Below are 21,184 nucleotides of genomic sequence, written 5' to 3' on the forward strand. Positions count from 1 at the left end.
ATCTAGCACCTCTTCCTGTCTGTTCGCTCCTCCTTCCCTCTCCTCTTCCCTTTCCTGATCCAGCAGAGCAGCACCTCTCTCCCTCTGGCCTCCGCAGGTCCAGCGTTTCTCCCCTTTGTCGTTCCCCCCCCCCCCAATCTCACTGGTGCTGCTCCTGGTAGAGGTACCACAGCGTTTGAAAGGTGCTGCCTCGATCTTCCCAGTGACACGTCCTGCCTATGTGGAACAGGAAGCTGCATAATAGGAAGATCAAGATCTCAAAGCATCTCCTTTTAATCGCCTTGGTGCCTCTACTGGTAGTGATCAAGGTAGACAGCAGCACTAATGAGCTGCGGGAAGTGGGAAAGCTGCAAGCAGCGGGACAGCGTATAAACTGACTATTGGAAGTCCTCTGGTAGAGTGTTGCAATTGCCGCCATGTCACTTATGTCAGGCCTCAAAATACTGGGGGTGCTTCAGCACTCACAGATTTAGCACCTATGGTGTGAATAAACATGTCAATAAAGGTGAGCCAGATGATGTAGTGTATCTAGATTTTCAGAAAGCATTTGATGAAGTTCCTCATGAGAGACTCCTGAGAAAAATAGAGTCATGGGATAGTAGTTATGTTCTGTTGTGGACCAGGAATTGGTTATTGGACAGAAAACAAAAGAAAGAGTTACATGAATTATAGTTACCTAAAGCCAGAGGGTCAGCAGGATGCTAGGAATTAACAGATAAGAACATAAGAATAGCCATAGTGGGTCAGACCAGTGGTCCCATCTAGACTAGTATCCTACTTCCAGCAGTAGCCAATCTAGGTCACAAGAACCTGGCAGAAACCCTATTAGTAACATCATTCCATGCTACCAATCTCAGGGCAAGCAGTACTTCATGGTGTGACTTCACCTTGAGTACTGCATTCAGTTTTGGTCACTGTATCTCAAGAAAAAAAAAAAAGGTTATAGCGGAATTAGAAAAGGTTCAAAGAAGAGTGACCAAAATGATAAAGGGGATAGAACTCCTCTCATATGAGGAAAGGTTAGTGTTCTTTAGCTTGGAAAAGAGATGGATGAGGGGAGATATGACTGAGGTCAACAAAGTCCTGACTGGTATAGAACAAGAAGAAGTGAATCAATTTTTTACTCTTTCAAAATGTATAAAAAGACTAGGAGACACTCGATGAAGTTACATGGAAATACTTTTAAAACAAATAGGAGTAAATATTTTTTCACTCAAAGAATAGCTAAGCTCTGGAACTTGTTACCAGAGGATGTGGTAACAGTGGTTAGAGTATCTGGGTTTAAAAAAAAGGTTTGGAAAAGTTCCTGGAGGAAAAGTCCAAAGTCCATAGTCTGTTATTGAGATAGACATGGGGAAGCCACTGCTTGCCCTGGGATTGGTAGCATGGGATCTTGCTACTATTTGGGTTTCTGCCAGGTACTTGTGACCTGGACTAGCCAATGTTGGAAGCAAAATACTGGGCTAGATGGACCATTGATCTGACCCAGATTCTTATGTTCCTAACCAGGGAGTAAGCTATAATTTATCTTTCTCCCCTGGAACTAACAGGTCAAGGTGAGCCATGGCTCTTTCCACTCTCAGCCCCGTGACTGGTGAAACCGATTCTGCTGTAATCAAGTCTTGAATGTCTGGATGCATCAGGAAGGCTTTAGAAGGACCTCTAAGCCCCATCATGATCGATGAAGATGGAACTTCTGATACTAAAGCAGAAGGCTCCTATACTGAGAGCATAGCCACTGCCTCAGAAATCAGGGTACTGAACTACTCTTTATGAAACTACCTCAGTACTTTGAAACCAACCCCCTCCTCTAACGGCTCCTTCAACGATGGCTCCTCTGAACAGACAAGGCCACATCAGATAAGGAGAGAGAAGCAGTGACAGCCTCATCTGCCCACTCCTGGAGGTGTAAACAAGATCTCTTAGAAGCCGGAGGGGCAGCATAGTGAGAAACCGAAGCACCTTTCAGCAACACTGAGTGTCCCTGCTTCAGTAAATTGGCTTAGCATAAGAGCAATATAAACTCCAGAGGAAACAAAGATCCTGATGCAGCTGAATGCTCTGTAAGGCCCTGAAGCTGTAAAATGCTGTGCTCCATGCATGATCAGAAAGAGGCTGCTTCTAACTGCCAGTCGGCCTTTCAAAACGGCACCCGTTCCACGCTCTCCTGCATCAAACTGCACCAACCCTGCTGGAGAGGCCGAAAACCCTGACACATTCAGATGCTGCGCCAAATTCGAAGATATGCTGCTGCCAACCGTTTCCTTCCCATCATGTGGGATTCCTGGCTTGCATGCACTGCAATGCCCCAACACCAGTCTGAGGGTTCAACAGCAGGACCACCACTTAACTGCCTCCGTGAGAGTCACCATTCACCCCGATTGTCAGAAGAGCAGCACAAAGTGCTCCAAGCGGTGAGTCAGGATCCTTTCCCTGAATCAAGTAGAACTTGTGTCCTCCAAGCAGTCCCGAGTCAATCTTTAGTTGGACTTACCACTGCCAACTGCTCCCCCCAAGCTCACAGTCTTACCACAGATGGAGAAAGGCTCAGGACTGATATGCTGTTCCACCCTCTCCAGCAAACCTATTTCTTTCTCCTTTCTTTTTTTTTGTTTTTTTTGTTAAGGTTGTTGTGCTGGAAAAGGAGAGTTCCACAGGAAACAAGAGAGGTGAAAGGAGGGAAGAAAAAATTCACGAGGCACCAGAGACAGGGATCTGAAGACCTCCAGTTATGACTTTGCAGACTCAAGCCTCCCACAAAGCTCAATTGGGATCAGTTGACCAACTGGACCAGGAGCATATCACTCAGAACCAGATACTGAAAAGTGTGTTCATCCACCAGCTGGAGATAGAAAATACTAAGGAGCTGGACTGGATGCCAAGAGAGATTCTTAGCTCAGTTTTCAGTTCTCTATCACCATCTTCTAGTGGATGGATACAACTACCCCACAGGTTCTGGGATAACAGGAAGCTACGTAATGGAAAGGGTGTAATCTGTCTTGACCGTAAGCACGTGAAAGTGATGGCGGCAAGGCACTCAGGACTTTTTTCTGCCTGCATCCACTGGTTGGTGGGCACAATCCACAACTTATGGTTTTGTCTGGTAAGGACAATATGGAAATGCGGCCGAATAGCAACCCCTCTATGTTTAGGAGTTTCTCATACTTACTGGGGCTTGGTCATGTTGGAAGAAGATGCAGTCAACGGAATACTTCTTTTGCAGATTCAACTGAATTCAATTCCCTTCATAAGTGTACATGCCATTTCCATATACTGGTTCTATAAACAAAAATATTGTTACATTTACTTAAACTGACATAACTGACATTTTTGACTCATATGCAGTATAACTATGGTAATGATATTAGAAATTAAAATAAATTTGTACTTTTGAGCCACAGAGAACATATTGAAAGCACTGGGGGGGGGGGGGGGGGGGGGGGCGGCGAGCAATTTTCACTGAATTAACGTCACTTCCAGATACATTAGCAGGCAGACTCTACAAACATATATTAGAAACTTCAATATACAGTTTTAATCAGTGCGTTTTTTTGTAGAAAAAAGGTTCTGGTACTCATTGTGGGCGGGGTCACCACATATGACTCCACCCCTATGATAGCCACACCCCTTACACCAGCCATGGCGCTTATAAACAGACATCATTGAAAATATTATACTAGTATAGGAGAAAAAAATAACGTGATTTGTTTTCATTATAAATCATTTCTGTAAGCTGTTACAGCTCCAGTATACCCAGTGCAAAATAAGACAGCAGATGTAAATTCTCAAATTGGACATATTCCAAACACTAAAATGAAAATAAAATTATTTTTTCTACCTTTGTTGTCTGGTGACTTTGTTTTTCTATCCATATTGGTCCCAGTCTCTAATTCTGCTGCTCTGTATCTGTTCTCTTAACTCCGTTTCCAGGGCTTCCTTTCCATTTATTTCTTTACTTTCCTCCTTTCTTCTTCATTTCTTGCCCTACATCCATAAGTAAAAGCGGTGTCCTCCTCCGTGGAATTGACTGGAGGAGGTATAACGTGGATCCAGCTTTTGCCTATTTTCTCCATCCATGTGCAGTTTTTCTCTTCTCTTCCCTTTCCCTCATCTCCATCCATGTTCGTCTTCTTTTTTTCTTTCCTCCCCTCCATCCATGTCCAGCATTTCTCCTCTCTTCCCTCCCCTATATTCATATAAAGCAATAATTCTGTCTCCCTTCTCCTCCATCCAAGTCCAGCATTTCTCCTCTCTCCCCCCAAACCCCTCCATCCATCCATGTCCAGCAATTTTCCTCTATCTCCTGCTCTCCTCTCCATCCATTTCCAGCATTTCTCCTCTCTTCCCTGCCCTCTCCTCCCATCCATGTGCATCTCCTTCCTCTCTTCCCTCACCTCCATCCATGTCCAGCATGTCTCCAATCTCCCCTGCCCTCCCCTCCATGTCCAGCGATTCTCCTCTGTCCCCTGCCCTCCCCTCCCATCCGTCCAGCGATTCTCCTCTCTCCCCTGCCCTCCCATCCATGTCCAGCGATTCTCCTCTCTCCCCTCCCATCCATGTCCAGATATTCTCCTCTCTCCCCTGCCCTCCCCTCCATGTCCAGGGATTCACTCTTCCCTGCCCTCCCTTCCATCCATGTCCAGCGATTCTCCTCTCTCCCCTCCCATCCATGTCCAGCAATTCTCTCTTCCCTGCTCTCCCCTCCCATCCATGTCCAGCAATTCTCTCTTCCCCTGCCCTCCACTCCCATCCATGTCCAGCGATTCTCCTCTCTCCCCTGCCTTCCATGTCCAGCAATTCTCTCTTCCCTGCCCTCCATCCATGTCCAGCGATTCTCCTCTCTCCCCTGCCCTGCCCTCCCCTCCCATCCATGCCCAGCGATTCTCCTCTCTCCCCTGCCCTCCCCTCCCATCTATGTCCAGCGATTCTCCTCTCTCCCCTGCCCTCCCCTTCTATCGATTCTTCTTTCCCCAGCCCGTCCTCCTTCTCCACTGCCTGCCTGCTACGAAGGAATAAAGAAAGGCTGCCAGCATCGGACTCGGCAGCACGAACGGTGCAGGCAGCGATTAAGAGAGGCTGGCAGCGTCGGAGCTTCCCTCTGCGAGTCCCACCTACTTTGTTTCAACTTCCTGTTTCCGCATAGGCAGGACTCGCAGAGAGAAGCTCCGACGCTGCCAGCCTCTCTCAATCGCTGCCTGCACCATTCGCGCTGCCGAGTCCTAGAAAAAAAACAGTAAGTAGGGGAGTGATCTGGTGCTGGACCCACCGGGGGAAAAAAGGTGCCGGTACGCCGTAACAGTGCGTACACGCACAAAAAAAAGCCCTGATTTTAATATATGCCCCTGATACAAACCTGCTCTCCAAAATGTCAACTTTTACAGCTAGGAAGCTATATTTTAACTGCTCTGTGGACAGTTTTCACCAGAATGCAACTAGCCAGCTACTCTTAATTGGTGCAAAATAAGGTATCAAAAATCTCATTTAGAAGGGTAACTAACATGCAGTTAAAGTTGGGATTTTAGCACACCATAATTTCCCACAGGAGTGATTGACCTGCAGTATCTCAATATTGCACGTTAGTTAACTCCTACACTACAAGAAATGCTGCTTGTGATCGACCTCACAAGAATTCTCACTCATAGCAGGCTCAATGCGGCTTACATATTATATACAGGTACTTATTTGTAACTGGGGCAATGGAGGGTTAAGTGACTTGCCCAGAGTCACAAGGAGTTGCCTGTGCCTGCAGTGGGAATCGAACCCAGTTCCCCAGGACCAAAGTCCACCACTCTAACCACTAGGCCACTCCTCCAATCATGATGGTCTCAGGCTCTGGTTTCTGCTTCTCTATCTTTTCAACTCGCTCACCAAGGTCTCCAGTCCATTTGGCATTTCTTCTCTCTCCATGTCCACTACCATCTCTGTGTCTATCTTTCTCTATGCTCGGCATCTCCCTTTCTCTGTGTCCCTACATTTCCCTGTCCAGCTTCTCTACTCTCTCTTCCTCCCCCGTGTCAATGTATCTCTCCTTTCTGACCCCTCCCCATCCAGCTTCTCTCCCTCTCACTCCCCCCTTTCCAGCATCTGGCTTGCTTGCCTGCCTATCCCTCCTCTCTCCTAATTGCCTTACTAAATAACAAAAGGAATGTTATACAAAGCTGACTGATCTGAAAACCCCAAACAGCTCTATAAATCTCCCTCTTTATGGGCCCTAGAAATGATAAGTGAAAAGGGACCATAACTCAGTGAGGTTCTTCTCGAGTGGCATCTTATTAAGAATTGGCATGCAAAGCAACAAAGGGCAAAAGTTCATTCTACATCAGACGTTTAGAGGTTTAGAGGGAGCGTGGAGCACCATAACTTTACTAACTGATAACATGTTGCGCTTAAAAAAGTTTATAAGGCAAGAAGCAAAACAACAAAAACATGCAGCGATAAGGCAAAAACCCAAGAGACAGAGTAACAATGTTTTAAATCCAGATCCCAGAGAAGCCCACCAAGAGGAAAGCATATTCATAACATTGGAAACAAAAGCATCTCCTGTAACAGCATATTTTAGATTCTGTGCTAATTTATGCAGATCTTGTAATTTCTGTTCTATAAGCAGACCATTATTGGTTAAATTAAAGCAGCACATAGCTTCAAATTGGTCACAGCCATGATTAGTGCGTAATAAAAGGTAATCTATCACTAAACGATTTTGCACAACTGCTTTGCGAAGGCTATGTGTTTCTTTTGCAAGAGCAGAAATTAATGTGGAAGTTGTATTAATAGTTTTTGACAATGCACAGGCTAGCTTGAGGACAGCAAGATGGGTATGAAGAGCTAAACCAGGAACACCTACCAGAGAGACAGCAAGTGCTAAAGATTGCCCTTTAGAGAAAAGATGTACATCTGAATCACAGTTAAGAGTCAAAAGACATAAATATAGAGCGAGTCCAGCGATGCTGGGTGAAATTCACAGGCCTAGGAAGAAAAGCACCTCTAGTGAGCCTACCAATGGTACAGGGGCCTCCTGAAGCATTTACCGGAATATAAGAAAAAGCCATTCTTCCACAAAGAAGGTACCAGCCAAGAGGAAGATAAACAGGAATAGTGGCATAGGAAACAGGACTAATTAAAGCAGTACAATGTAAACCAGGATAAGTAACATTGTTTATGCGAACGGAAGCATTAACAAACATGAAACAGTCAGTTGCTTTAGTAGTGTTAAGCAAAAGAAAAGACAAAGGTTGAGAATGGGTATATAATGTGGGTGTTTTTGCAGCACCCAGAGTATACAGAGTAGATGCGAAACTAAACTGATTAGTGATAGAATCAGGGTAAATTTTAAACTGGGTAACATTTTTCATTTCAATAAAACTAGAAGCAACCCCAATAAAACATGTAGCTAAGGTTTCACTAGCAGTAAAAGTACTATGAACACAGAAATCAGAAGAATTTAAAGCTGAATGTGCTAATTGAATAAAGGAATTAACACATGAGTTTACACCTAGTAAGCAGAAAGGACTTAGGGTTAGAGGGAGAGAAACAAAGAAAGAAATCATAACTCAAAATGTAACTTAATTAATTAAATATTATACAAAAAGAGTAATATTCCTTAAAATCAGACCAACAGTTTAAATGCTGGATTAGAGTTTAACAGTTCATCCAGTAACTGTGGAGGAGTGGCCTAGTGGTTAGGGTGGTGGACTTTGGTCCTGAGAAACTGAGTTCAATTCCCACTTCAGGCACAGGCAGCTCCTTGTGACTCTGGGCAAGTCACTTAACCCTCCATTGCCGCAGGTACAAATAAGTACCTGTATACAATATGTAAGCCGCACTGAGCCTGCCATGAGTGGGAAAGCGTGGGGTACAAATGTAACAAAAAAAATGGAGCAGGTCTTAAATCACACAAATGAGTCTAACTAAAGTCTCCTTCCAGCAATGCAGCTATAGGTGTCACTGTTTGGATACTATACGGTCCCGTATAGATTGGGTCTTGCCATGTTTTATGGGTGAAATTCTTCTTATATACCAGCTGGCCAGGCTGATATTTGTAAATAGGATCACCTAAGACTGTGGCAAAAGTGGATTTCACTCACATGGTTGCATCATATCAGTAAAATCACAGTGCCATTCTAGATAGGGCCCTGAGGGTCTGGATAAGCTGCCAATAGGTATGACAGGACCCCTTTTCACAACATTAGAATTGAAAATCAAACAGTGCTTCACATAATCATCACAAACCTGTTTTAAACCTGGGACCCAAATTAATTGTGACAATTTATCATATAGTCCTGCAGAAGATAAATGCTGACCATTGTTATGGAGCTCATGTAACAGTAAATGTAAAGTATCTTTAGGACAAGACCATTCTTCCCAAACCATCCCTGTTGACTGTGTATGGCACCCAATTGACTCCACCTATTCTGTTCATCTGCAGTAGAAGTGACTTGCATTGCTTGTACAGTAAAGAGACAAGTCCATAGTCCGCTACTAAATGGACTTTGAAAAAATCCACAATTTCGGGAATAACATGTATAAAATGTTTGTACGTTTGGGTAGCTTGCCAGGTGCCCTTGACCTGGATTGGCCGCTGTCTGGGACAGGATGCTGGGCTCGATGGACCTTTGATCTATGTACTTATGAGATGTGGTAGCCTTGTTAGTCCACTTCTAAAGCTGTGGTGTCCAATCCTACAATCAGATTCAAAATTGACTACTCCCCAGAAAAAGTCAATTTTTTGGACACCACAGTTTCAATCAGCAATGGTTGCATGCAAACATCCATATATAGGAAACCCACAGACAAATGTAGCTACCTCCACAACTCCAGCTTCCACCCTTCACATACAAAAAAATCCATTATCCACAGCCAAGCCACAAGATACCACGGTATCTGCTCTGACCGAGGGGACAGAGATAGGCACCTCAAAATCCTGACTGCATCCTTCGAACAGAAAGAATACAACCCCAAAATAATCTCCAAGAATATTGCCTCCTCCCTCAAAACACCCAGGGAAAATCTGCTACAATACAAGAAAAAGAAAGCCACAGACAGAACCCCCCTTATAGTGACATACAACCCAGAGCTGGGAAAAACTGAGGAAAATCATAAGAGATCTGCAGCCACTACTCCAGGAGGATGAATTACTGACAGAGATATTCCCATCCCCACCAGTGATGGCCTTCCGACAGCCACCCAATTTAAAACACAAGCTAGTGAGAAGCAAGCTCTCAACAGAGACCCAAAAAGAAGAGAATGGCACACATCCTTGCAATATGGAGTGGAGGAGTGGCCTAGTGGTTAGGGTAGAGGACTTTGGTCCTGGGGAACTGATGAACTGAGTTCGATTCCCACTTCAGGCACAGGCAGCTCCTTGTGACTCTGGGCAAGTCACTTAACCCTCCATTGCCCCATGTAAGCCGCATTGAGCCTGCCATGAGTGGGAAAGCACGGAGTACAAATGTAATAACAACAACAACAACAAAATTATATATATGTATATATATCCAGCTGCAAACTATGCCAAAACATTTCACAAGACCCCACAGTCATTCACAAAAGAAAAATATTCAACATAAAGGAATCCTTCATATGATCATCTTCCAATGTAGTATATGTCATCCAGTGTAAAAAATGTGACAAAGGGTGCTATATTGGAGAAACAAGCCAGATGCTGAAGAAGAGATTTTATTTACATAGACATCATATGAAAAATGCCCGTGCCAATCAACATGTTACCTCTGTTGGACAGCACTTTACAAAACCAGAACACTATACTAATGATTTTATAGTGAGAATACTTAAAGGAAACTTTAAAACAATACAGGAACGCAAGACCTTTAAAGTCAAAATGATTAAATATTTTGACACCCACCAGACAGGACTTAAAGATCTGGGTTTTCTAGCCCATTATAAACCATGAAATTTCACTGCTTTGTCACCCTCTGATCACCATGCATATCTCCCTGTTCCCCATCCTCTCAGCCCCTCTCTGTTTCTCACCTAGCCCACCCCCTCCCTCATCCTTTCAGACTGTCACTGAAATACTCTGATGTTTCACTTATATATGATGTTACTTATCAAAATTTGCTTATTTCTGATCTGACGAACAAGGGCTACCTTCGAAAGCTAATCAAAAAATGTACTGAGTTAGCCCAATAAAAAAAGGTATCATCTTATTTTCTTTTCTATGTTATATTTTATTCTATTTCTATTGACTGGCTTGTACAGTAAGAAATGAATTTAGCCATACAGGGCCTCCCCTAGTGCGTTCAACAAAATATTCCTCTGGAATAACTGTTAGTGAGAGAGCAGCATCATGAGCTGCAGCATCTGCAATTGCATTTCCTCTAGCTACCCAAGTATCAGCAGTTTTATGGGCAGTAAGCGTCTTGTTATCAGCCCATTCTGCTAATAATGATAACAAATGTTGCCATAATATCATAGCTTTTAAGGAAAACTTAAGACATACCTGATAATTTTCTTTCCTTTAGTCGCAGCAGATGAATCCAGGAACTGGTGGTGGGTGTACCAGCAGGTGGAGATAGAGAACACTAAAAATAGGCATTGACCCTCTGTGTACTGGTCCTTCTCGCTTTAGTATAGCACAAATCTCAAAGCAGAGAAAAGAGTAGGAACATCACTTAACTCACAATAAAAGAAACACACTCAACCGGAGTGAACAATACTCAAAACAGAGTAACTAATGGCATTGTTTAATACCGATTCTGCTGAAAATAACCACAGACTGCAACAGGGAGGGATCCTGGATTAATCTGCTACAACTAAAGGAAGGAAAATTATCAGGTATGTCTTAATTTTTCCTTCCTTAGCTTCAGCAGCAGATGAATCCAGGAATTGGTGGGATGTACTCAAGCACTCCCTAAACTGGGCAGGAAGTTGCAGCTCCCCGAGAGAGAACCACCGCTCCAAAGCACGCATCTTCCCCTGCCGCCACATCCAAACGATAATGTTTAGCAAAGGAAAGATGTGACACCCACGTCACCGCCTGACAGATGCTGAGAACGGAAAACAGGCAAGTCTCCGCCCAAGAAGCCTGCGCCTGCGTGGAATGGGCTTTCAAAGCCTCTGGTGGAGACTTTCCTGACAAAAGGTAAGCTGAAACAATCGCCTCTTTAAGCCATCGCGCCACAGTGGCCTTAGACGCTGGAAAACCCTGTCGTGGCGTGGAGAAAAGGACAAAGTGATCAGAACACTGAAACTCATTTAACATCTGTAAGTGCTGCAAAAGAACACACCGGACAGCCAAAAGGCACAGCTGCCGAAAAGAGCCTGGGCAGTCCTCCTTTCGGAAAGAAGGCAGAAAAAGAGGCTGATTCAGATGAAACGCCGACACCACCTTAGGAAGAAATGAAGGCACCATGCGCACCGTGACCCCGGATTCTGAAAACTGCAAGAAGGGATACCAACAAGACAGGGCCTGAAGCTCCGACACCCTACGTGCTGACGCCATGGCCACCAAAAAAGTGTAAGATCTTTTTCTGACGCCTGTCGAAGTGGCTCAAAAGGCACCGACCGCAAAGCATGCAACACAAGCTTCAAACACCAAGTAGGCCACGGAAAACGCAATGGAGGATGAAGCTTTAACACTTCACGCAAAAATCGCACCACATTTGGATGAGCTCCAATCGACGCACCCACTACTCAGCCTCGAAAACACGCCAGCGCAGCCACTTGCACCCGAACAGAATTGTAGGCCAACCCTTTTTGCAGACCTTCCTGCAAAAAAGCCAACATCTGGTAAATCGAAGCTTGCATAGGCGACCACACATGGGCCGAAAACCACACTTCAAAGTCATAGAACGCTTGCGAACCCTCAGCAAAGTAGCTATCACCTTGTCCGAATAACCTTTCTTCCTCAACTTTGCACTCTCAAGAACCAAGCCATAAGACCAAAGTGGCAAGGATCTTCCATAGCCACGGGACCCTGATGCAGAAGGTCTGGCAGAAGAGGAAGACGGAACGGATCCTCCACCAGAAGACGCCTCAAATCCGCATACCACGGACAACGTGGCCAGTCCGGAGCCACCAGGATCACTAAACCCGAGTGACAACGGATCCGCTGAAGAACCTGACCAATCAATAGCCAGGGAGGAAACACATAGAGAAGCGTCAAAGGCGGCCATGGTTGAGAGAGGGCATCCAGCCTGGCTGACCCCTGTTCTCGTCTTCTGCTGAAGAATCGTACTACCTTGGCACTGGAGCTGGACACCATGAGATCGATCCCTGGAGTGCCCCACTTGCTGCAAATCTGCTGGAACGCTGCTGTTGCCAACTTCCATTCCGCGGGATCGAGGGAGTGGTGACTGAGAAAATTGACGCATTGTCCAGACCAGCGATCTGGGCCGCAGACAACAGGACAACATGAAGCTCTGCCCAAGCCAGAATGACAGCGGTCTCAGCTGACAATGCTTCACTCTGTGTGCCACCTTGCCGATTGATAGAAGCCACTGCTGTCATGTTGTCCAACAGAACCCGTACTGCTCGGCCCTCCAGGCTCTCGTGAAACGCCAGGAAGGCTAGACGAATGGCCAGCTCCAGACGATTGATGGACCAACTGGACTCCTCCGCCGACCAAAGTCCCTGTGCACAATGGTGCAGACAATGAGCCCCCCAGCCCGAAAGACTAGCATCGGTTGTCACTAGTACCCACAGAGAGGAAGCAAGGGGCATCTCCCACCTGAGATGGACTTCGGATAGCCACCAAGCCATGCTATGCTGGTCCTGCCCATCGGAGTCCAAGGCAACCGGCACTGATACTTCAGAGACGTCAGAGACCATCAACTGAGTAAGGCATGCTGCAGAGGTCTCGTGATCTCTTGCCCACGGAACCACGTCCAAAGTGACCGCCATGAGCCCCAGTACCTATACATAATCCCACGCTCGAGGGCGAGGAAGTCCCAGCAAACGCCGAATCTGCGACTGTAACTTGAGAGGCCTGCCATCAGGAAGAAAAACGCAACCCAGGTCCGTGTTGAAGGAAACCCCCAAATAATCTAGAGACTGAGAGGGAGTTAGATGGCTCTTCAGGAAATTGACAACCCAACCTAGGGACTGGAGCACTTCTAACACCCAAGACATAGCCGACCGACTCTCCACCTCCGAGTCTGCCCGGATTAGCCAATCGTCCAGATAAGGATGGACTCTGACTCCTTCCTTCCGCAAGAAGGCCACCACTACCACCATCACCTTGGAAAAGGTGTGCGGTGCCGTGGCCAGCCCAAACGGCAAAGTGCGGAACTGGAAATGATGGCCCAAGATCGCAAACCGTAAAAATCTCTTGATGCGGTCGCCAAATTGGAATATGGAGATACGCCTCCTTGAGATCCAACAAGGTGAGAAACTCCCCGGGCTGCACTGCCACTATCACCAAATGCAAAGTCTCCATGCAGAAGTGCCGTACCCTCAGAGACTTATTCACTTTCCGTAAGTCGAGGACCAGCCGGAAAAACCCCCCTTTCCAGGGCACCACGAAGTAAATGGAATAGCAACCTTCCCGAAGCTCGGACTGAGGAACAGGAACCAGCGCTCCTAACTGCACCAGAGAGCGCAACGTTTCGGGCACCGCTTCCCGACAGTAGCACAGCGGGACTCCAAAAAGGCGTCCCTGACTGGTGCCGCCAGCTCCAACTTGTATCTGTGCTCTGTCAGATCGAGGACCCAAAGGTCTGTCGTGATCTTGGTCCACTCCTCCATGAACAGGGTCAAACGGCCCCCTATGCAAGGAATGGAACAGTGGACCAGTATCCCATCATTGGGTAGCTCAGTTAGCGCCTCCCTGTCGCTGAGTAGAACTAGCGGCCTTTTTGTCCAAACGAAAGGAACGCTGTTGAAATCTGGAACATTGAAAAGGAACAGAAGCCCGACCAGGGTGATAACGCCACGCCTCCCAAAACTTCAGCCTCGTTGAGGAAGCTCTGGACCCGGACTTGGGCCTGTCCTCCGGCAGGCACTGAGACTTGGAATCCCCCAAATCTTTAACAAGCTTTTCCAAATCCTCACCGAACAGCAATTTACTCCTGAAGGGCAACTTCATGAGCTGCTGCTTCGAAGTCATATCAGCCGCCCAATGGCACAGCCATAGCAGCCGTCGAGCTGAAACAGCTAAAGACATCTGCTTAGCTAAGGCCCAAACCAAATCGTAGAGGGCATCAGCCAAGTACTCAAGCCCTGATTCCATATGAGGGGCAACCTCCAACCACGGGGCCGAAAACTCCAACTCCTGCTGCACGGCCTGTTGAAGCCAAGAAAGGCAGGCTCTAGCCGCATACGAACTACAAATAGAAGCCTGCAGACACCTCGAAGGCGCGCTTTAAGGAGGCCTCCAAACGGTGATCCTGCTTATCCTTGAGTGCCACGTCCCCCTCAACTGGAAGGGTGGTCTTCTTAGTGACCACCGCCACCAGTGAATCCACCTTGGGAAAGGTGAAAAGACTCAGGTGAGGCACTCCCACCGGATAAAGCCGGGCCATAGTGCGAGCCACCTTCAGGCTCCCCTCAGGTTCCGAACACTGGTCCGAAATGAGCTCCAGAATAGCTTCATGAACTGGAAAAGCTTGGGCTGGCTTCCTGGTGCTAGCCATCTTAAATGTACATTCACTGCTGCTGCAGCCACAGTCTCAGGATCTTCAATATTTAGCGCCTGTAAGGACTCTGAAATAAGAGAAGGTAGTCCGTCTCTATGAAAAATTCGAACTGCCTTAGTGTCATCTTGTTCCTCTTGGACAAGTTCTCCCTCTTCAAGATCCCAGAGTTCTGTGTCACTCGGAATTACCCTCCGGCCCCCTCAAACAGTGAAGGCTGAGGCACCCGTTTCTGACATGGAACGCAGTCTCCTGCGTTTCAGCGACGGCAGGTCCACAGGGACAGAGGGGGAAGTGCCTGCTCCCAACTCAGAGTCCAGCTGCCCTGAAGGGAACGACAGTTGCAGAGGAAGCAACAGGGCACCCGGAGAGACCTTCTTCAACAAGAATGCCTGGTGCATGAGCAAAATGAACTCAGGGGAAAAGAGGTCTCCCTGCCCCTGAGCTGTCACAGCCTCCATTGCTACGACCCCCTGAGACTCATGTGACAACTGGCTGCCCTCTGCTAGCCTCTTCGCTAGCCCAGTATGCTCCTCCTCCTCCTCCGGAACTGCGCAGAAGTGTCCCCCGATGAATCCAAAATGGCGCCTGTTGCGAGCTGCAGAGCGCGGGAAACCCCATTGGAGGCAGCCGACAGGCTCACTAAACTCGACTCCTCCAAGCAGTCTGTGCTGCAGAGCCCCGCTATGCTGTGCCGCTTCCCGCAGCGAGGGCAGCGCTTGGAAGTCTCAGCTGCCACAATCGGCGGCATTTTAAAAAACGGGGCGACACGGGATCAGGCAGAGAAAATAAACAGCACTTACCCTACCAATGAGGGAGGCGGAGCCCATCCCTGGAGGAGCTGCAAAAGGCATCCCAGCCCTCCAGCACCCGGTCAGACAGAGCTCGGGTCTGGGAACATGCTGCCTGTGTCTCTTTGCTTCTTTTTTTTTTTTACTGTGAGCCAAGTAAAGAAGAAAGACAGAGAAGCCACGCACCAGAAGCAGACTGGGAACAGGGGAATCAAGGGTAAGGCAGGGACCTGAACACAAGTATGCCTCTAAAGTGGGCACCACCAGCCACACACCCCAGCTCAACTGGAAACCCAGGAGCCCACCAAAGCACAGAATCCAGGAGCTGACAAGCTCCGTCCACCACCTGCTGGAGATAGAGATATACTAAAGGGAGAAGGACCAGTAAGTACACAGAGGGTCAATGCCTATTTTTAGTGTTCTCTATCTCCACCAGTTCCTAGATTCATCTGCTGCTGAAGCTAAGGAATGGTTCACCTCTAGCAGAAATAAATCCTCTTTTATTCCATTTCCTTATGTTATCATAAAAAGTAACCACATAGTGAGAGTCTGTGACACAAGTTACTGGCTCTGTAGGTAACGTCTGCTATAGTACCACAATGATACCTGCTAATTCCGCCTGCTGAACAGTATAGAAATCTGGACCGCTAAATATCTGACAGCTCTAAATCTCATCATCAGGAGTATATCTGGCAATAGCAAAAGTCACAGCTAGCCCATTGACAGAGCCGTCGGTAAACCATACAGGGTGGTCAGACAATATAGTCTTACCCAGATTAACATACCCAGGCAGAGGTAGTTCATGAATACCACACAGATGATCAATTTGAGAAGAAAAATCTAATAAATCCTGTAAGAATGTAAAAGGGTTGTTTTTCTGTAAAGGTTCTAATTACACTGCTGTATTTAACAATAAGGCCACATACTTCCCCAATCTTGTACTAGGATTGGTAAGCAACATGTGAAATATGTAGAGTTATTCTACAACCTGGCAGATCTGCTTGTAATTTATCAACTGCTTGTGCAGCAGCTACCAATCCTTGCTCACATGAAATAAATCCTGCTTCTACGGGTGTAAATATTTCTGAAAAATAGGCTAGTGGGTTCTCTTTTCCTTTCTGAGCAGCAGCCGCAGCCCAGCCTGATACTCCATGATACACATACAAATGAATGCCATCCTGTAAATCTGCAAAAGCTAACACTGGAGCTTCCAGCACAATTGTCACCAAATCCTCAATCAGTTGCACATCAGATTCAGACAATTGTATGTGTGTATCACTAGTAGGATTGCCTTTAAAAAAAACCTTCTTAAAGGGATAGTTTGAGTACTAAAAGCTGGAATCCACAGTCGACAAAAATTCAACAACCCTAATAATCCTCTAAGCTGTTAAATAGTTTTAGGTACACTCAAATCTGAAACTGTCTTTTGTAAATCAGAAGTCAAAGTCTTTCCTTTAAAGACCAACGTATATCCTAAGAAATTTACTTGCTGCTTACAAATCTGAGCCTTCAATGGATTAACTTTATATCCCTTTTGTTGCAACACATTCAGCAATTTATGAGTGTATTTCAAACATTCTTCCTCAGTCTCAGCAGATATCAATAAATCATCTACATAATGTAACAAAACCACACTATCCGGCAATGGAGAAGAGACAGCTGAGGGGAGACATGATAGAGGTATATAAAATAATGAGTGGAGTGGAAAAGGTGGATGTGAAGCATCTGTTCACGCTTTCCAAAAATACTAGGACTAGGGGGCATGCGATGAAACTACAGTGTAGTAAATTTAAAACAAATTAGAGAAAATGTTTCTTCACTCAACGCGTAATTAAACTCTGGAATTCGTTGCCGGAGAACGTGGTGAAGGCGGTTAGCTTAGCAGAGTTTAAAAAGGGGTTAGATGGTTTCCTAAAGTACAAGTCCATAAACCACTACTAAATGGACTAAATGGACTTGGGAAAAATCCACAATTCCGGGAATAACATGTATAGAATGTTTGTACGTTTGGGAAGCTTGCCAAGTGCCCTTGGCCTGGATTGGCCGCTGTCGTGGACAGGATGCTGGGCTCGATTGACCCTTGGTCTCTTCCCAGTGTGGCATTACTTATGTACTTATGACTCTTTAAATGGCAATAAATCATGAGACAGCACCCTGGAGAAAACTGAAGGACTCTCTACATATCCCTGGGGCAATCGTGCCCATTGATAAATGGAACCCCTATACTAAAAAGCGGTCAGGGGTCTACTTTCTTCAGCTAATGTTATGCAATAAAATGCATTAGATAAAGCTAGCACTGTATGATGTTTTGCCAAAGTAGCAGATTGTAAAATTGTAGCTGGGTTTTCTACATTAGGGTATTCTGACTCAACCAATTCATTCAAATCTCTTAAATCATGTACAATCCTCCACTTAGCTTCACCTTTTGCCACAGGGAATAAGGGCATATTATAGGCCATATTATAGGGCAAATTGCTGATCTCAATTATTCCATGGGCTAGTAATCGCTGAATCTCAGGAGCTATACCTTTAATAGCATCTTGGCTAAGAGGGTATTGTGATCTTTTAGGACCTTGTCCTGGATCTTTTAACTCTATTATTACCTTTTTCACAGAGGTAGCATTTCCATATGGGTTATTTTCTGTAGCCCATACTTCATCATGCCCTTCTAATGAAAATGCATTTAAAATGTCTTGTGACTTAGAGAAAAAATGTCTCAATGGCAATGCTGGGTCAGGAGATCTTGTCCTAATAAGTTAACAGGACATTTGGGGGCATATAACAAAGATGCCCATGTAGATTCATTACCACATTGAATTAAGCATGGTTTAATCAATCGGGTCTCCTGATCCATTCCAGCAAATCTAGTGGTTACTACCGTAGAGTCAGATAAAGCAACAAAGGCAGGGACACAAATTATCACACAGTGTGTAGCCCCAGAATCAACTAGAAATGGTAAAGGGGTACCTGCTATAACCAAGGTAAGGAAAAGTTCTTCTAAACCTCCCTTAACTCGCTTTGCCGCAAGGAGTCATTACTATGGGTTCCCATAATGCAGCCCCAACTGTTCCTCTGGATCCCACCTAAGTGGCATGTTCCTTCTGGTATTCTGGGAGGGGGGTCTCACTCCCGTATTGTCTACACTCAAAAGAATAATGTCCCCTATTTCCACAATTCCAGCACTTACTATTAACCCTTCGATTATGTCCAGCTATACTATCCTCCCTAGAAGAGAATCTAGTTGGACCTCACTGCATCCTCCTACCCCTTTCTCCTGGAGTATTCCAAGTAATCTGTGTTCCCTGAAATAAACTTCTCATCATTAACTTTCTTATCATACATTCATCTTCAGAACTATGATCATCCTCATCAATATCCCCATAATAATCAGAGGAATTCTCCTCTTTCTCTGGCCTCACCTTATCCCTATTCTTTTTCCCTTTTCTTAACTGCAACTTTTTACTAGGCTTTTCCACATCAACTGTCCCTTTTCCCTTCTCTACATCCTGTTTCAATCCCTTTTGTAACTGCATGGAACACACTCTACTCTGTAAATTCAATAAATCCTTCTGTGGTTTATCTAGTTCCTGTTTATATTGCTGGCAAAAGTGTATTAAAGAAGCATAAACTTCTGTCCAAGTTTTACTCTCAAACCCCACTATGTTTTCTAATTTCTTCCTCACTGGCAAAGGCATAGCATTATGGAGGGACTGTATGAAAAGAGACAGCATACCAGAGGCATCAAAACTCTGTTCAGTTTGTTGCCTCCATTCTTCCTGAAATTCATGTAAAAAGGTATGAATAGATTCTGTTTGTGGGTCCCATACTCTGTTCATCAATTTAGTAAAATCCCTAACCGTAGGGAAAAATAGAAAAATTAGGTTCTTACCTTGGTAATTTTCTTTCCTTTAGTCACAGCAGATTAATCCATTACGAATGGGTTGTGTCCACCTACCAGCAGGGGGAGATAGAGAGCACTGAAAAACCATAGTGCCTCTAGGACGGCTAGCTACATCTGCCTCTCAGTATTTTGAAGCTTCCAAAGCAGTGTTAAACCGCAAAGTAGGATAACATGAACTTTCCTCACAGCGAACGAACGCCCCAGAACAGGAGGAATAACACAAAGGAGGGATGAACTCAACCCCCTGTAGTAGAACAGAAATCCTGAAGACTGTTTTCCAACTTCTCCCAATGAGGGAACATGTCTGCAGGAAAAAGTGAACACAAAACAGAGTCAATCAGGGAGGGATCATGGATTCATCTGCTGTGACTAAAGGAAAGAAAATTACCAAGGTAAGAATTTAATTTTCCCTTCCTTGTCATCAGCAGCAGATGAATCCATTACGAATGGGATGTATCAAAGCAATCCCTAGATAGGGCGGGAACAAGCCACACCACGCGCAAGCACTTGTGCTCCAAAAAGCGCGTCCCTCCTGGCAGCAACATCCAGCCTGTAATGATGGGCAAAAGACAGCTTAGAAGCCCAAGTAGCTGCACTACATATCTCTTGAAGAGAGAGTGCTCCCGTCTCAGCCCAAGAGGAAGAAATCGCTTTTGTGGAATGTGCCTTAAAGGCGTCAGGCGGAAGCCGGCCAGATAGCAGATATGCAGAAAAATGGCTTCCTTAAGCGAACGTGCTATAGTGGCTTTAGACGCTGGAGACCCTCTGTGAGGACCTGACAACAATACAAAAAGGTGATCAGAGGTCCTGAAAGCATTAGACATCTGCAGATACTGCAACAGAGCCCTGCGCACATCCAGAAGGTGCAACTGCCCAAAAGATTCCGGAAACTCCTCCCTAGTAAAGGAGGGCAAATAAATAGGCTGGTTTAGGTGAAACGCTGAAACCACCTTAGGCAGGAAGGAAGGCACAGTACGTACCGTTACTCCGGACTGAGAATTGCAGAAATGGGTCCCGACAGGACAGCGCGCTTGGAGCTCAGACACCCGTCTCGCCGATGTAATGGCCACAAAAAAAAAAACTGTCTTTAGAATCACATCCTTCTCCGAAGCTCGCCTCAGCGGCTCAAAGGGCGAACACTGAAGAGCCTTTAATACTAGCCCCAGGTTCCAAGCTGGACAAGGGGCCCGCATGGGAGGTCGGAGCTGAAGCACCCCTCTAAGAAACCATGCAATGTCCGGATGTGCAGCCAGGGAGAGGCCTGCGACCTTTCCCCGAAAACATGCCAAGGCTGCCACTTGATTTTATAGACCTATATCTTCCACGTGTGGGGACTTAGATCAAACTACATAATAACAATTATCCCAAACACTTTCATTTCAAATGTCCATATAGCAATACTAACTCCTAGTACCCCAGTGCTTCACATCAGACATTTATCCAAAACGGGGTTCTTCAGATTTTCAACTCTCCACCATTCGGGACTTTTGTCACCGTGACTTGGCGTTGCTTACATCCTCATTGATCAACCCGTGCAAAATGTTTTACTTTTTTCTTTCATTTTACTTTTTATATGCTTCTGAATGAGTCTGTATCAAATGCTTCTTTATAAACATGAATTATAATTCAATTCAAAACTTAGCTTTCTGACTGTAGTTCAGCAGCATTTTTCCTCCCACAGCAAACCTCCGCCGACATGGCCAGGTTTCGATCTCCTTCTTCAGGGAAGAGGCATGCTGAGAAAAAAATATAAACCATTATTCCTCTCAACTATTAATTCAGAGCATATCACCATATTAAAACGCTGAGCAATGGGTTCCTACCGTCACAAAGTATATTTCTTCATATCACAACGAAAAGAAAAAATGGCTGCGGCGTCCTAAGCAGCCACTCCAATTTAA

General features: G+C 45.6%; 1 protein-coding gene across 1 annotated transcript in view; it reads right to left on the bottom strand.

The window, feature by feature from the left end:
• TMEM266 (transmembrane protein 266) overlaps positions 1-21,184 on the bottom strand; it is a 252,753-nt gene that overhangs the window by 212,097 nt on the left and 19,472 nt on the right. Inside the window, exon 2 of the mRNA XM_030187354.1 lies at positions 3,170-3,279. Coding sequence (XP_030043214.1) covers positions 3,170-3,183 — 14 coding nt within the window. The 5' untranslated portion in view covers positions 3,184-3,279. The remainder of the gene's footprint in view (positions 1-3,169; positions 3,280-21,184) is intronic.

The sequence above is a fragment of the Microcaecilia unicolor genome, chromosome 1, assembly GCF_901765095.1.
Source record: "Microcaecilia unicolor chromosome 1, aMicUni1.1, whole genome shotgun sequence".
In the NCBI taxonomy this organism is placed as follows: Eukaryota; Metazoa; Chordata; class Amphibia; order Gymnophiona; family Siphonopidae; genus Microcaecilia; species Microcaecilia unicolor.